General features: G+C 42.9%; 1 protein-coding gene across 1 annotated transcript in view; it reads left to right on the forward strand.

Annotated features, from left to right (window-relative positions):
* The first annotated feature begins 4004 nt into the window (after window positions 1-4004).
* LOC142741376 (amine oxidase [flavin-containing]-like) overlaps window positions 4005-17922 on the forward strand; it is a 78432-nt gene continuing 64514 nt past the window's right edge. The window contains exon 1 of the mRNA XM_075850758.1: window positions 4005-4294. Coding sequence (XP_075706873.1) covers window positions 4249-4294 — 46 coding nt within the window. The 5' untranslated portion in view covers window positions 4005-4248. The remainder of the gene's footprint in view (window positions 4295-17922) is intronic.

Raw genomic sequence — 17922 nt, forward strand, 5'->3', positions numbered from 1 at the left:
ATCAAAGGAAGGGGATACTGGTTCCTTACAGTGACCTTATTCAAGTTACGGTAGTCAATGCATGGCCTAAGACCACCATCCTTCTTCCCTACGAAGAAGAAGCCAGCTCCTACCGGAGAAGTAGAGGGGCGAATGTAACCCTTGGCCAGGCATTCCTGGATATACTCTCTCATGGCTTCACGTTCGGGACAAGAGAGATTAAATATCCTACCCTTAGGAAGCTTAGCTCCTGGTACCAAATCAATAGCGCAATCGTATTCTCTATGAGGAGGTAACACTTCGGAGGCCTCCTTAGAGAAAACATCAGCGAAGTCCTGAACAAACTCAGGTAGCGTGTTCACCTCCTCAGAGGGAGAAATAGAATTAGCAGAAAAACATGACGTCAAGCATTCATTACCCCATTTGGTAAGATCCCCAGTATTCCAGTCAAACGTGGGATTATGCAACTGCAACCAGGGAAGGCCTAAAACCAAATCGGACGATAATCCCTGCATCAACAGTACAGAGCACTGCTCCAAATGCATGGAGCCAACAAGGAGTTCAAAAACAGAGGTATGCTGAGTAAAATAACCATTAGCAAGAGGAGTGGAGTCGATACCCACTACCGGGACAGGTTTAGGCAAATCAATCAATGGCATAGCTAGAGACATAGCAAATTCCACAGACATGATATTAGCAGAAGACCCTGAATCCACGAAGGCACTGCCGGTAGCAGACCTACCCCCAAAAGAGACCTGAAAGGGAAGCAAGATTTTATTACGTTTCATATTTACGGGAAATACCTGTGCGCCCAAGTGACCTCCCCGATGATCATTTAGTCGCGGAAGTTTTCCGGCTGCTTATTCTTACGCCTAGGACAGTTGTTCACTTGATGCTTGTCATCCCCACAATAGAAGCAGAGACAATTCTTCCTGCGGAACTCCCTACGTTGATGGGGGGACACTGAGGCCCCGAGTTGCATAGGTACCTCCGAGTCTTCCGTGGAAGAGCGAAGCAACGGAACCTCGGGAGGCATCATGGGGGAGTCAGAGGAGAAAACACTAAAATGTTCAAGTTGTCGTTCTCTGAGACGTCGGTCAAGTCGTACCGCTAAAGCCATAACCTGGTCTAGGGAGTCAGAAGAGGGATAGCTAACTAGCAGGTCCTTCAGGGCGTTCGACAGACCCAACCTAAACTGGCACCTTAAGGCACGGTCATTCCACCGAGAAGCTACGCACCACTTCCTAAAGTCAGAACAATACTCCTCAACAGGTCTCTTACCCTGACGTAAGGTCACCAGCTGACTCTCGGCAAAGACAGTCTTGTCAGTCTCGTCATAAATGAGTCTGAGAGCAGAAAAGAAAAGATCAACGGAGGAAAGTTCAGGGGCGTCAGGAGCCAAGGAGAAGGCCCATTCTTGGGGCCCTTCCTGGAGCCGGGACATAATTATATCCACCCGCTGGCTCTCAGAACCTGAGGAGTGGGGCTTTAAGCGAAAATAGAGCCTACAACTCTCCCAAAAGGAGAGAAAAGTCTTCCGGTCCCCTGAGAACCGGTCAGGCAACTTGAGGTAGGGTACAAGAGGTGAGGTGAGGGGCACTACCATGGTAGCATCAGGCTGGTTGACCCTCTGAGCCAGGGCCTGGACCTGTAGGGAGAGACCCTGCATTTGCTGAGCCAGGTTCTCAAGGGGGTCCATAGTAGTGTCAGGGACCAGGGTAGACTAGGTATATGGGCTTGTGATTATGTAATGACGGGGGTAGGGAAACAGACAAGTGAGCCCTAATCTACCCGCCACTCAGTCCCTGCCTACTTGCAACGACCCGCCCTAGGCGACGGGGTACAACTGGGCGACGGTCCCTACGCTCAATAAGTGCACGACAGACAAACAGACAAGGGTACACAGAAGCTAAGGGAAATGGGGCAGTTGCCCACGGCAACACCACGAGCAACAAGAGTGGTGAACGAGCCGAGTCAAATCTGGAGTGTACGAGGTACCAAACGCAGAGCAGGAGAGTAGTGAGCAAGCTGAGTCAAACCAAGAGTGTACGAGGTACCAAACGCAGAGCAGGAGAGTAGTCAGTAAGCCAGGGTCAATATGAAGCGGGGACAAATAGTTCAAGAAGCTGCAGCAGGGCCAGGAAACCAACAGAGCAGAATCACAAGCAAGGAGGAACAGGAAAGGCAGGTATAAATAGACAGAGGGTGGGAGCTAGCTCCGTCTGGCCAGGCTGTGATAGGCTCTCCCACTCCTAAGCCTGCCATCCTGAGTGGTGGAAGATGGAGTCAGTCTCACAGACATAGAAGCAGGTGCAGACTGATTACCCATGGGCGTTGACACAGAAGCTGTGCCTGGCAGATCCTTTACACATATATATATATATATATACATATATATATATATATATATATATATATATATATATATACTGAATATGGGTAAAAAAAAAAGCATGGCAGCAGCACTCACAACAGGATAATAAATGTCAGGGTGCCCAGCAAGTAGTCCTGATCCTTGGACTATATAAGGTATTCAAAAGAAGATCTTGCGGCACTCCAATAGGTGATCAAAAAATTGTAGCTTATTCACTGTCTGATGTTGCCTGAATAAACTACAATTTTTTATCACCTATTGGAGTGCTGCAAGATCTTCTTTTGAATACTATATATATACATATATATATATATATATATATATATACACACACACACACATATATATATATATATATAGAGAGAGAGAGAGAGAGAGATATGTATATATGTATATATATATATATATATATATATATATATATATATGTACACGCACACACACATTTTTTTGGGTGGGGGGGATATATGTATTGAGGCTATGGCCCCTGATGTTTTAAGACCTTAGTGACGCCCCTGGCTGCTAGTGCTGCATCATTGGATCACTTAGGCCCCATGCACACGAACGTGTTTTTGCCTCCGCAATTCCCCCGAAAATCCACGGGAGAATTGCGGACCCATTCATTTCTATGGGCCCATACACACTATCCGTGTTTTCACGGGTCCCCGCATGTCCGCAAATCCATGCCGCACAAACTCAGGACATGTCTTATTACGGCCCGCAAATTCAATGCGGACATGCCCATAGAAGTCAATGAGCCCGTGGAAAATGCGAGTACACCTCCGTGTGTCAACCGCAGTTTGCGGATTTGCGGAAGTGTTGCTAGGCGACGACCGGGAATGATATCTGTCGTCATCCTGTTTTACCTAGGCTTTTTTTTTTTATCCGCATTTTGCGGATTACATACGGATGAACTGCGGACTACATACGGATGAACTGCGGAGGACATTTCACGGAACACGGTCCTGGAATTTGCGGACCAGAAAAACACTACGTTCGTGTGCATGAGGCCTTAGGAGACCCAGTGATGCAGCCATCAGCCATGAGAAGAAGTTAGGGGGCCCAAGAAGGACGTTTGCACATGAGCCATTAGCTACGCCCCTGGCTCTTACGCTAGCTGCTAGAGTAGAAACAACTATAATAATTCTTGAGAAAAGCTCACACTGAGCTGAAACGTCGCATGTGGGAATAAAAGGATCTCTTTTATTTTTGGAGTGCTGTCTGATTTTCCATATTTTGTTAATTGAGGGGCCATTGGACCGTGTCCCTAAGGTGTGCACCCAACTATTTAAATCTATATGTTTTTTGATCTAGTGCTGCCGATATGCATTGAATAAAATACATGCTTAGTGTCCACCTCCTTTGGGAGGAATTAGTGGCCATTTTTCGGTGAATACAAAGTGGTTGAACATGTTCCTGTTCTACATTCTAAATGCAATGCCTTAATCTATTCATCTTCCTATCGTAAGATCCATTCATGGCGGTTGCCATAGTATTGTGTGGTTGTCAGGTAACATGCTCACACTGATTTTTATTACCTTGCTTTATTGCTGTCATTTTATGTTGTGTGATATATTTCAGTTTCACCACTTGAGGGAGTTTGTGGCTAAGGATTTGATTAGCCAAATAGATTGTACATAAAGCAGGATGATTGCTGCGCACAAGAGCTTTGAGCTTCCAGGTTTTTTTTTACTAAGAGGATCATCTCCGTTTCCCCCATCATTGTGGGAGGAGTCAACAGGAGACACACTGGTAAGAATAAAAGCACCTACTGGAAGACAGACCTGCTGACAGCTGATAAGGGGAGATCCTTGCCAGCTTCACTCAGCTCTAGCATCAGTTTAGCCGCACAGGGATAGAAGAAGCAGATCCAGTAGAATAAAACAATTCGCACCATGAGCAACAAATACGACGTGGTTGTCATAGGAGCTGGCATTTCAGGTGCGTAATAAACACATTTCATATTGTATTATTCTAATATTATGATTAAATATATTGTGTCACTTGTTACACCAACTTTATCAATATTTGCTTTGCTGCTTCTTTAGAAATGCAAGTCTATAATATTAAGATACATTATAAATATTCCACTGTTGTCAATTCAAATACAGAGCTTTTCTTTTCTTTACACATTGCTTAATCCACTGTGATCCTGTAGAAACTATCTGTAATCCGTCTAGGCTGCAGGGCTCAACCTGACAAAGAACATCAGTGTAGTGAGATTATTGTTCATTTGCAATACATAGGATTTTAAAGCAGGTGCCACTATTCATTACGTGGGATTTGGGTACTACCATGATCATCACAGATGTCTAGAAACGTAATAGAACAGTTTAACAAGATCATTTTGTAACTCTGTATAGGTGCAATTGGTAGCGGCAGATCAAAATATATTAAAGCAACGGTGTTGGGTCTGGTCATTGAAACAAATGAGATCGTATGAAGATTTTAATATTTTATTAGTTTACATAAGAGACCAGAATAGTTGCTAAATAACTGAAAGAATAAAGGTAGAGGTAGAAAATATACAGTATGTTGCAACAAGTTGTAGGTATCATTAAAGATGTATGAATGTAACGGGGCGGAGACGCCCTCTAGAATCTGTGCCAGAGAATGCACTGCTGCCTTTTAGGCTGGTTTCACATACAGCGATTTGCTGCGTTTTTCGTGGCATTTTTAACGTTGTTTTTTGCCGCGTTTTTTCATGCAGTTTTAAGTGTTACATTAAAGTCTATAGTAAAACATCAAATGCAGTACACACAACTGCGTTTTTGTTTGTCGCATTTTTGAAGAAAATGTTGTGGTCAGTGGCGCTAGTTTTCAAACGCAGCATGCTTTGGATATGGCGTTTTTCTCAGATATTTTTTCCTATAGGCTTCACTATAGGACTTCAAAACCGCCAGAAAAAAAGGCATGTACAAACTGATACCACGGAAATATGCCACCAAAAATGCTGCTAAAACGCCATAAAAAAGCATTTTCTAGCGTTTTTAGAAGCGTTTTTTGATGCAGTTTAAAACGCCAGAAAAATTCTGTTTGTGAAGGAGGCCTCAGTCCTTAAACCCCTTGTGGAAGCCTATCTTATGTTTGATATCCAGGGTGTGTGTGCTGCGGGAGAAAGTTTAAATTAATTCATTCACATGTCTATAATGTAATGTGAAAGAGGAGGCCTTTAGTCATGTGTAAGCCTACTTGGTCTAGTTTATAATATTTGTTATACTTCTGGTAGGTGATAGTAGTAGTAATAATAATAATATAATAATATTTCCGTACATAGCACCAACCTATTCCACAGCGCTTTGCACTCGTAAATGTAACAAAGAAGTAAAATGACAAATAACAAAACAAATGAGCAAACAATGAGACCGAAGGAAAGAGATCCTTAGTGATAGGAGCTTCCATATTAAATAATAATTTAAGCCCTTTAGTTACTGGAAACTGGTCATTATAGTAATGATTTTTCCACTGTCTCTAAAGCTATATACACGATGAGATATATTACTAACATCTTCTACCATCCTCGTCCACCTGTCCTCCAATATACAACAGGCCTGAGTTATCTCTTTGGAAGAGGACACCAGCTTTCATTCTGAACACTTAAAAATTCAATATTGCTAATTGTGAGAGTAATTATAATATCATTTTAAAGGGGATCATGCAAATATCTATTGGCAATAGATTGGTGAAAATCATTTAGGTGACCAATCCTTCACTTCTCCCTCATATATATTTATATGGACAGTAAAAATAGATGACTATAATCTTGTTGGCTCAGCTTTATGTTCCGTTTTAATACATCTATAGAAGTTAAATCTTAATCTGAATTAAAAAAAAATCTTTAATTGCATGGCCGTGATTTTCGGGTCGGCCGGGGGCGGAGTGTCACCCGCAAGCCACCTGCAAATTTGCGGGCCGTGCACATGGCCACGTCCATTATTTCCTATGAGCATGGACCACAGAACACGGCGGTAATAAGACATGTCCGTTCTTTCTGCGGTCCGGGCTCCTGGGCCATGCATGGACCGTGGAAACCATGGTCGTGTGCATGGCCCCATAGGAATGAATGGGACCGCAATTCTCCCGTGGATTTTCGGGGGAATTGCGGCTGCAAAAGCACGTTCATGTGCATGGGGCCTAACTTTCGTTTTATTATAGGTTAGAAAGGGTGAGCTTCACTTTTTCTCTGAAATAAATACTTCAACCACCATTATGTTTAAGTTGATTTGTACAGCATGCTGATTTAGGCTACAGTCACACGACTGTGAAAAATGGCCATGTGATGTTAACAATGGAGTCCTATGGGTGTATTCACATAGCTGTTTTCATACTGGCCCTCAAAAAATATTTATTTTTTATATTTGTGGCCATTTTCACGACGGCCCCCATAGAAGTCAATGGATCCATTTTTAACGGCCAACTGTCTTGACAGTTACATCTGGGTCATCTCCAGGAGCAGAATCCCCAGCCAGACTGTTGCCGACACTCTGGCCGGGGTTTTCATTCCTAGAGGGAGCCCCCAATGGTTCTACATACTGGGGGGGGGGGTTTAGCGCTATCTACAGGGTGTGGTGTATGCGGCTATCTACAGGGTGTGGTGTTTGTGCCGCTATATACGGGGTGGTGGCGCTATATACAGGGAGGGGTGGCGTTATCTATAGGGAGTGGCATGATTTTTTCTTCAAGGGAGATGTGACACTATCTGGGCACTATGACACTATATGGACACTATCTATAGGGAACACTGTCGTGCTATCTACATGAGCACTGTGTGTGGCACTATCTACATGGGCACTATCTATGTGGGCACTGGCACTTTAAATGTGGGCACTATGGCACTTTATATGGCACGTTATATGTGGGCACTGTGGCGTTATGTGGGCACTGACACTATCTACATGGACACTGTGGCCCTATCTTCAGGGGAATTGCAGCACTATCTACATGGGCACTGTGGTCTTTTCAGGGGGTTCGGACAAAAAAAACGTGACATATGAAATCCATCTGTTTTTGAAACAGCCATGAAAAATAGATGGCAGACGTATGACAAACAGCCATTAAAAACAGTCAGACGGACTTGAAATGGATGAAGATTTGGAAACACACTGACGCAAAACGCCCATGAAAAACTGACAGTTGATCAGTTTTTAATGGCCATTTTTTTCATTGTTGTGTGGATATAGCCATAGAATCTAGATATTACCTTACCGTTTATTTTTTAGGCCTTGTTCTCACAGTGCAGTTCAGATATGGTTTTTTTTCCCAGCCAGACTATATCTAAAATAAGAAGTGCACTGTGACTTAGTGGTTACTGTTGCAGCACTTGGGTCCTGGGTAGTAATCTGACCAAGGCCAATATCTGCATAGAATTTATATTTTCTTCTGTGTTTATGTGGGGTTCCTCCCACACTGTAAGACATACTGTTAAGGTTAATTGCCTTCCTATGAAATTGACACTACTATGTCTGAGATAGTGAAATTAGATTGTGAGCCCCATTGGGTACAGGGACTGATGTGGGTGATAACAATTTCTGTACAGCACTGTACAGCACTGTGGAATATGTTGTTGCTATATAAGCAACAGAAATCGGCGTGTTAAAGGTTAACTAAACGTTCAACAAACTTCTGACATGTAATAGTGACGTCAGATGTTTTGATTGGTGGGGGTCCAAGTGCTGAAACCCCCACCGATCGCTAAAACGAAGCGACAGAAGCCCTTAGGTGAGAGCTGAGCCGCTTCGTTTCTGTTCGGCTTTTTCCGGAAATCAATGTAGCGGTGTACGGGCTCAATAGAAAGTCTATGAGCCCGCTACAATGGCTTTCTGGAAAAAGCAAAACAGAAACAAATCGGCTCAGCGCTCACACGAGCGCTTCTGCTGCTTCGTTTTAGCAATTGGTGGGAGTCTCAGTGCTCAGACCCCCACCAATCAAAACTTTTGACATGTCACTATGACATGTCAGAAGTTTGTTGAACGTTTAGTTACCCTTTTATACATTATGGTCCTAAGCCTTTTTTGGCTTTCAGGACCACATCATTTTTTTGTGTTTGCCTTTCTGCATTCTGACAGTCATAGTTGTAGATATTTTAGGGATCATTTTGGGATACAAAATAATTGACCTTTAATGTATATATTTTTTCTTAAACAAAATGCATTTCGGCCATTGTATTTATTATTTTTATGTTGCCCACCATTCACCAATAATAACACATTAGCTTTATAGTATGTGTCATTATGATTATAAGGATACCAAATATGTATATTTTTTTATTCGTTTTTATGATATTTCTTTAATAAAAACAGTTTAAAAAAAAATAATAATTCAGTCCAGGCAATAGCGATGCTGGGGCTGTTGGGAGTTAAAAGGGTTATGCGGGGAGTGAAAAGTATTAGCAGTGTATTCCCTGCAGTAGATGAGTAGACTCTCTAATATACATTCTGGCTCCCTGTCGCGCTGATTATGAGATTTTAATAGATTTTTATAGTGCGCTGGCAGGGAACCGGAAGACTAGTTGCACAGTCTAACTTCTAGACGACACGACCCTTCATGTGACTGGCCCCGCTGTAATCTAAGTACAAGCAGTAACTACTGCTATTGCTTGTACAACGTTTTCTACCTTTTTCTTTAAAAATGGTGGAACAAGATCTTGTGTAAGAAAAGGAACAAAAGATTGATCTTGGTTTATGTTGCCATAAGTGTAAAAACCATTGTGAATGAATTTCCCGGTCAGTTATAAATAGTATTAAAATAATGAGAGAAGCTATTAGGAAACTCCTATAAGGAGATCAGTGTGCTGCAGATCAGGGATTTACAATCCTTTCTTTAACACCAAAGCCAAGTTTAGGAATATTTCTGACAGTGCACGTGTGTATACGGCTTATTGTAAGAGTCCGTAATTAACCCTTATGTGTTCACATTGAGAAAGGTTTACAATATACTGTACATTATTCTTAATGCATTATTATTATTATTATTATTATTATTATTATTATTATCATCACATTTATTAACCCTTTCGTGTATGGAGCTATCATGCCCGGAGCCAAATTTCACCTTGAGGTATGCTGCATTCTAAAGGTGAATTTTTTGTTTTGTTTCTTAGTCCACCACAATAGTTTTTGTTTCTTTTTTGCAGAACACATGGGACTATCTGATAATTTAAAATTGGAGCTGATATCAATTAACATTGTAGGTCTTTTTTAGGCAAAAAATTCTCAGAAATACAGTTTTTCCTCCTTTTTTAATGCTATGTTTTAAGGTAGTTTATTCAATGAATAATATTCACCCCAAAAATTCATCCTCTAATTCTTCCAAACATAACGATGTCAAATATGTATACATTGTATAATGTATGACGTAGTTACTGCGTCAAGAACAAAAACCCAATTTTAGCTTTAAATGTATCCTGAGCTGTAGACGCAGCCTCTGTTCATGGTTTCAATCATACAAGCACAGGCATAATTTAGAAAGTCACAAAAGTAGATAGAACCGGTGTAGAACAGACTAAAACGGGTGGCCTGACAGGAATGCATTAAAGGGTTTTTCCCATGAGAGACATTTATGACATATCCACAAGACATGTCATAAATGTCAGATAGATGCGGGTTCCACCTCTGAAACCTGAACCTATCTCTAGAACGGGGCCCCCTAAAGCCTGTTCTCGCTTTGTCTGAACTCGCTGCCTCCCGGCCACTTTCTGGTTATATGGTCGTGAGTTACGAAAACAGAGTAGCTCGCTGAGCTACGCTGTTTCCGTAACTCTCATAGTAGTGAATTGCAGTTACAGAAGCAGCGTAGCATGCGAGCTACGCTGTTTCCGTAACTACCATTCAGTTCTATGGGACTTACGGAAACAGCGTAGCTTAGTGAGTAACGCTGTTTTCCTAACTCACAACCATAATACCATTTTTCATGGTCGGAATTCACCTTATTCAGCCGCAACACAGAGTGGCTGAACGGGGTTTACGGGTCCGTTCTGAATATAGGTGCAGGTCCCAGAAGAGGGATCCGCATCTATCTGACATTTACGACATATCCTGTGGATATGTCATAAATGTCTCTCGTGGGAAAACCCCTCTATTGCCTGAGCACCTGATACCCATGAAAAACGTGTTTGTGTCATGCAGAATGACTAAAATTGGTGTGTGTTGGTTCAGAGAAGTGTGCCCTTCTTTGAAAAAGAGGCATTTTTTAACTTTTTTTTTTAAATTATTCTTTTTTTTACATTATACTGTATTTTGTATGAATTATTACTTTTTTACTAAAGAGACACAGGTTAGCAGGGAACACATTATTCTGCTTCTCCAATATACCACTCAATAGTGATAAAATGGTAATAGCCCATTAGATCACTGTTACCAGAGATCTAAATAGCCATACATGCAGGGAAGACACAAATCACTTCTTCTCTGCTTGTCTTTAAAGAGGCTCTGTCACCAGATTTTGCAACCCCTATCTGCTATTGCAGCAGATAGGCGCTGCAATGTAGATTACAGTAACGTTTTTATTTTTAAAAAACGAGCATTTTTGGCCAAGTTATGACCATTTTTGTAGTTATGCAAATGAGGCTTGCAAAAGTCCAAGTGGGTGTGTTTAAAAGTAAAAGTCCAAGTGGGCGTGTATTATGTGCGTACATCGGGGCGTTTTTAATACTTTTACTAGCTTGGCGCTCTGAAGAGAAGTATCATCCACTTCTCTTCAGAACGCCCAGCTTCTGGCAGTGCAGACACAGCATGTTCTCGAGAGATCACGCTGTGACGTCACTCACAGGTCCTGCATCGTGTCAGACGAGCCGGCACCAGAGGCTACAGATGATTCTGCAGCAGCATCGGCGTTTGCAGGTAAATCGATGTAGCTACTTACCTGCAAACGCTGATGCAGAATCAACTGTAGCCTCTGGTGCCGATGTGGCCGACACGATGCAGGACCTGTGAGTGACGTCACAGATCTGCACTGCCAGAAGCTGGGCATTCTGAAGAGAAGTGGATGATACTTCTCATCAGAACGCCCAGCTAGTAAAAGTAGTAAACACGCCCCGATGTACGCACATAATACACATCCAGTTGTACTTTTACTTTTCAACACGCCCAGTTGTACTTTTGCAAGCCTCATTTGCATAAATACAAAAATGGCCATAACTTGGCCAAAAATGCTCGTTTTTTAAAAATAAAAACGTTACTGTAATCTACATTGCAGCGCCTATCTGCTGCAATAGCAGATAGGGGTTGCAAAATCTGGTGACAGAGCCTCTTTAAGCCCCCTCTGCATAGGAAATCCCTGTGACATCATTACTGATGTCACAGGGTTCCCTAGCAACTGCCCGAATGCCGAATCAGAGGCTTCACACAGTGCCATCAAACACAGCACGCAAATTAACAGGCTTCTGGCACAGGGATCAGTCAATTAGCCTGATAGTTTATGTGGTGTGGGCAGGAAGGGGTTAAGTAACATTTTCTGTTTAGTAAAGACATCCTTGGTCCCATAATGAGATTAATTTGCTATACAAAATGGAACTATATTGCTTCATTAAGTCTTCGACGGATTTCCTCTAATATATGATTAGTTTAAAATAATGTATAAAATTGTAGTACAAAAGACAATATTATAACACGCAATGTGTTCAAGCTACAGCATCTTCTTTAAAGAGGCTCTGTCACCAGATTATCAAATCCCTATCTCCTATTGCATGTGATCGGCGCTGCAATGTAGATAGTAACGTTTCTTGTTTTTTTTTTAAAAACTATCATTTTTGGCCAAGTTATGAGCAATTTTATATTTATGCAAATGAGCCTTTCTAATGGACAACTGGGCGTGTTTTCTCTTATTTCCAACTGGGCGTGTATTGTGTTTGTAACATCTGGGCGTGTTTACTTGTTTTACTAGCTGGGCGTTGTGAATAGAAGTGTATGTCAGCATCATCTTGATCGGTGGGGATCTAAGCACTGAGACCCCCACCGATCGCTAGAACGAAGTGGCAGATGAGAACTGAGCCACTTGGTCTCTGATTGGCTTTTCTCGGAAAGCCGATGTAGCAGTGTACGGGCTCAATAGAAAGCTGATCAAACTTGAAGCAGCTGAGCGCTCACCCTAGGGCATCAGCTGCTTCAATCTAGCGATCGGTGGGGGTCTCAGTGCTTGGACCCCCAGCGATCAAAACTTCTGACATGTCACTATAACATGTCAGAAGTTTGTTGAAGGTTTAGTTACACTGAAGCTGCTTCTTTTGCACAGCACAGTCACTCATTAAGTTGCAGTGATATCTGCTGCTTCTGGCTCCTGCAGGCTCTTAGGTCTTCCATCGCCGCGACCCGTCTGGATGAAGTCTCCAACTCTGTCTTACACACGGCACCCACGTCACCTGCACAAACAGGCGACACAATTAATTCAGACCCCCGACCAGAGCCTTAAATTCAGACCTCCGACAAGACTCCTAAATTAATTTAGACCCCAGACCAGACCCCTAAATTAATTCAGACTACCAACCAAACCCCTAAATTAATTCAGACCCCAGACCAGTCACCTAAATTAATTGAGATCCCAGATCAGACTTCCAAATTTATTCAGACCCCCAGACGCAGAACCCTAAATTAATCCAGATCACTGAATTAATTCAGATTCCCTGTTCAGACTTCCACCCAAACCATAAATCTATTCAGACTTCCAACCAGAATCCTAAATTAACTTTTACCCCCAATCAGACCCCCAAATTAATTCAGACCCCAGACTAGACCTTCCAAAAAATTTCAAACCCCCTATGTACTTAATGTTCCTGGGTCCTCCAGCCTCCAATTTCAGCCAGGGGCCTCTTTACTTCTGGTGTCTCACAATCCTGACGCTGGGGACCTGCTTCACAAGCTTTTGACGCTGGCCAGCCTCAGGACCTAGTGAGGCAGGGCCACAGCGGTAGTTACTTTGGAGACGGGAACAAGCCCTGAAATTTAATAGGGCCTGTTCCATTCTCCACATTAACTACTGCCGGGGGTAATTTTATATGGGCGGCAGTAGATTTTAATGGCCAGGCCACTGACAGGAGTACTAGCTGTATTGCCCAGATGGCAGACCTGAGGACTGTACTTAGACTAGTGATAATGCAAATCTGGCATGACATATTACTGGAATAGCATCTTATCATCTTAAACTTTTTGGCAAAACATATGCACGCTATTGTGTATGGCATGTTTACAATCTGGTTTCAGATGTGAAATGGACAATATAAACTGTAAACTTTAAATTATGACATTAAAGGGGTTATTCCCATCTTAGACATTTATGGCATACCCACAGGATATGCCATACATTTCTGATAAATGCGGGTAGCCTTTAAAAAAGTTAGGAATATATGCTTCTTTCTCCATGTTTTTAAGATTCTTTTTGTGGGACCACCTTCCTTCTTCCAAGCTTAGATTTAATTTTCCTGTGGATAGCTTATTCATATTAATGGGTATCCTGTCACGCTTTGTTTGGCTATGCTATCAGCAGAATAGGGCTGCAATCTGGCCATCTATCAGTAGCTAAAGGGTTTGTGAACGAGGGTAAATTTTTGAATGGTGTAAAATTGATAACTCTTCATTAATAGACTCTCATTCTTACAAGCTCCATTTTTTCACAGTTAGCCATTGTAGGTTATTACGTGCTATCTCTGTTCTGTACTTAAAAAGCTACACTGTATATCAATATATTCAAAGTATTATATTAAATTGTTAAAAGTATAACTTAACATAAAATCAAAATCCATAATTCATATTATGTTTATCTTTTTATCTTTAGTTTATTTATTTGGCTGGTGTAAACATTTTTTACAATTTGTATTTTTATTTTACAAATTAGTACTTCTGAATGAAAAAACACAATGTTTTCTTCATTTCTCTTATTCTATGCGTCAGTGAGCATACGCTGTAGACTACATTCAGGATCCTGACCTTTGACAATTGCTAGAAATCTTTGCAGCTCAGGAAATACATCTTTATCTTTTCCTCCACAGACTGTGTTGTTTGCTTTGAATCTACACAATTGTGTCAATTTGCAGCAGTCAGTAAAAAAGCAAAATGTACAACCAGTAAAGCCTTTCGCAATTTCCAACCTTCTCCTCTGGCAATTGTCTGCGTGCCTGGCTACAAAAGAGATTGAAGAATTGAGTCGAAATAATGTTAAAGAGAACTTTTCACCTTTCCATACATGTGCAGCTGAGTGCTGCATGTAATAGGCAGAGCTTCACAAACCCTGTTTCGCATGAAATAATTGTTCTATCTTCCTCCGTTATTTACATATCGGTGCCGTTATATTTGGCGCCCGACATGTAAATAAGCCCCTGAACTGTCAATGGGGCGTTTCTATCTAACTGAATGGCAAGGGGGCGTGATCTCTTTGCTCTGACACTGTCTAATCAGCTACGAACAGGGTCAGGGCGGCTTGCGCTGTGTTCCCTCCCGTGAGAACACACACACATTGAGAGAACGCTCTCTGCAGGACCACCAGACAGACGAGCGTGTTCCTCGAAAGTGTGCTGTGCGTTGAAATAACTCACAGCACACAGACCCATTCATTTCAATGGGGCTATTAAGACATGCGGGAGTTTTCAAACAGCGAGAGTCTGTTGTGTGAAACTCACTGCATGTCCTATATTGGTGCATTTTTGCACCCAGTCGCCCATTGAAGTCTATGACGTCATCCATGTGCTGTCTGGGTTTCACGCATCAGTTACAAAGAAATGCAGAGAAATAAAAACAGAAAAAGAAGTGCTTGCATGGACGTGAAAAACGCACGGCACACGCAAAGCACACTGATGCCAATACGCAATACACGCTGATGGCACACGGACATGAAATGTAGGAAAAACGCTGCATTTTTTTACGTGCACAAATTGGACACGCTCATCTGAATGTAGCCTAAAGCTCAGTTCACACAGTTTTTTTGGCGCTGATTTTGACGTGGAAACTGCATTGGAATGGGCGCCAAAAACGGCTCAAATTGCCCCCATTGATTTCAATGGAAGGCGTAGGCGTTTTCTTCTCAGGCGGCTTTCGGCCACTTACGGTTAAAAAAAGTGGCATGCTCTTTCATGGGCAGAAAACGCAGCCATAACGCGGAACAAAATACGTTGAAACAACGCTGGCAGTTAAAAGTCTGTTTCAAAATTCCAGAAGGAATTCTGAGGCAGATTCTGCCTGCAAAAAACTATGTGTGAACTAGGCCTTTGAGTACAGATGCCTTTTAATGTCAGTCTTGAATATATTATTCCATAAGAAAAATATGATAAATTTGTTTTTAAAGTGTGATGAACACGTTGCTAGTAGTGAATTAAAGTTTACATGGAGTTATTATACTGTGTATTACATGTACTAAAATGACAAAAAAATTTTGCATAGGCATAAATACAAAAACGAATGATATGTTCTGGAGATGCAATGGGACTTGAGATTCATAGTAAGTGGTAGAAGTAAATTGTCCATAAATTGTCTCTTGGTCCATTTTTATAGCCACTGCACCTTTTCCTTTATATTCCTTTTGTATTTTTTTCTGCTGACCAATTGCTGCACAATGATGTAGCACCAGTGGCGTAACTACCGCCGTAGCAGCAGTAGCGGCTGCCACGGGGCCCGCGGCATGAGGGGGCCCGTGTCGCCCGCCGGCACGGGCCCCCACCATGGCCGGAGGCTCTGCTAGCAGCCGCTATGGCTGCTACAGCGGGACGCCACTGAACACTACGGCAGAGCAGGGAGGTATCTCCCCGCTCTGCCATTAACTGGTTCCCGACCGCTGGCTGTATTTTTACGGCCAGCGGTCAGGGTCCTTAAAACCCGAGCCATAGACTTTCTACGGCTCGGGTTTTAACTTGCTGCCCGCGCGATCGGGCAGCTGAATGTCGGGTCTCCGGCTGTCAGTGACTGCCGGGGACCCTGAGGAGTGGATAGAAGCAGCTTTAGCTGCTTCTGTCTTCTCTGATCTCTTGTACACAGCGCTCAATGCGCGCTGTGTACAGGAATAGAGACAGCAGCAGCGGCGCTGTCTCTATTCCTCCCGGTGATCATGTGACTGGTCACATGATCACCGGGTGCCGTTAGTGGCAGGCTGCTGCTGGGTCTTACTAGACCCAGCACAGCCCTATTAGTGACAATCGTCACTATGAGAGAGCTGATTTCCCCTGTAACTGGGGCTGCTGTGCAGCTCCAGTTACAGTGGAAAAGATGGTGTAAAATAAAGAAAAAAATTATATAAAGTTCCCCAAAGGTCTTTTTTGACCTTTGGAGGACAGACCATAGTAATAAAAAAATAGTAAAGTCAAGTGCAAAATAAATAAATAAATAAATACACATAAAATACCCACCCCAAAAAAAAACGTTTCCCCCCCCCCCGCCAATCATTGTTGTAACGCTAGCGCTGACCCAATTACCCTAATATAGACATGTAATATATTAAAATTTACGCTAGACAATGACGATCACAAATAAAAGGTCTATTTTAGGGTAAAACTATGTTATTACCAAAAAAAAAATAGCTGAAATGTAAAAAAGCTTCTTTTTTTAATATTATTTTCAAACTTTATGAATAAAAATTCTAAAATAGCAAAAAAGGTGTGTATAAAAACGATAAAAAATGAAACCTGCATTGTCTACGGAAAAAACGTCGCAAAAATCACGTCGTTAGCCCAACAAATAAAAAAGTTATAGCCATTTAACCAACACGTGCTAAAAATGGCTAAACGGTGTCTGGTCCTGAAGGCGCAAAATAGAGCAAAAGACAAGTATCCCCCCCCCTCTCCACAGGACACGTATCCCCTCTCCACAGGACACGTATCCCCTCTCCACAGGACACGTATCCCCTCTCCACAGGACACGTATCCCCTCTCCACAGGATCTCCACAGGACACGTATCCCCTCTCCACAGGACACGTATCCCCTCTCCACAGGACACGTATCCCCTCTCCACAGGACACGTATCCCCTCTCCACAGGACACGTATCCCCTCTCCACAGGACACGTATCCCCTCTCCACAGGACACGTATCCCCTCTCCACAGGACACGTATCCCCTCTCCACAGGACATGTATCCCCTCTCCACAGGACATGTATCCCCTCTCCACAGGACATGTATCCCCTCTCCACAGGACATGTATCCCCTCTCCACAGGACACGTATCCCCTCTCCACAGGATCTCCACAGGACACGTATCCCCTCTCCACAGGACACGTATCCCCCCTCCACAGGACACGTATCCCCTCTCCACAGGACACGTATCCCCTCTCCACAGGACACGTATCCCCTCTCCACAGGACATGTATCCCCTCTCCACAGGACATGTATCCCCTCTCCACAGGACATGTATCCCCTCTCCACAGGACATGTATCCCCTCTCCACAGGACACGTATCCCCTCTCCACAGGACACGTATCCCCCCTCCACAGGACACGTATCCCCCCTCCACAGGACATGTATCCCCTCTCCACAGGACATGTATCCCCTCTCCACAGGACATGTATCCCCTCTCCACAGGACACGTATCCCCTCTCCACAGGACACGTATCCCCCCTCCACAGGACATGTATCCCCTCTCCACAGGACATGTATCCCCTCTCC

Source organism: Rhinoderma darwinii, chromosome 2, assembly GCF_050947455.1.
Source record: "Rhinoderma darwinii isolate aRhiDar2 chromosome 2, aRhiDar2.hap1, whole genome shotgun sequence".
Lineage (NCBI taxonomy): Eukaryota > Metazoa > Chordata > Amphibia > Anura > Rhinodermatidae > Rhinoderma > Rhinoderma darwinii.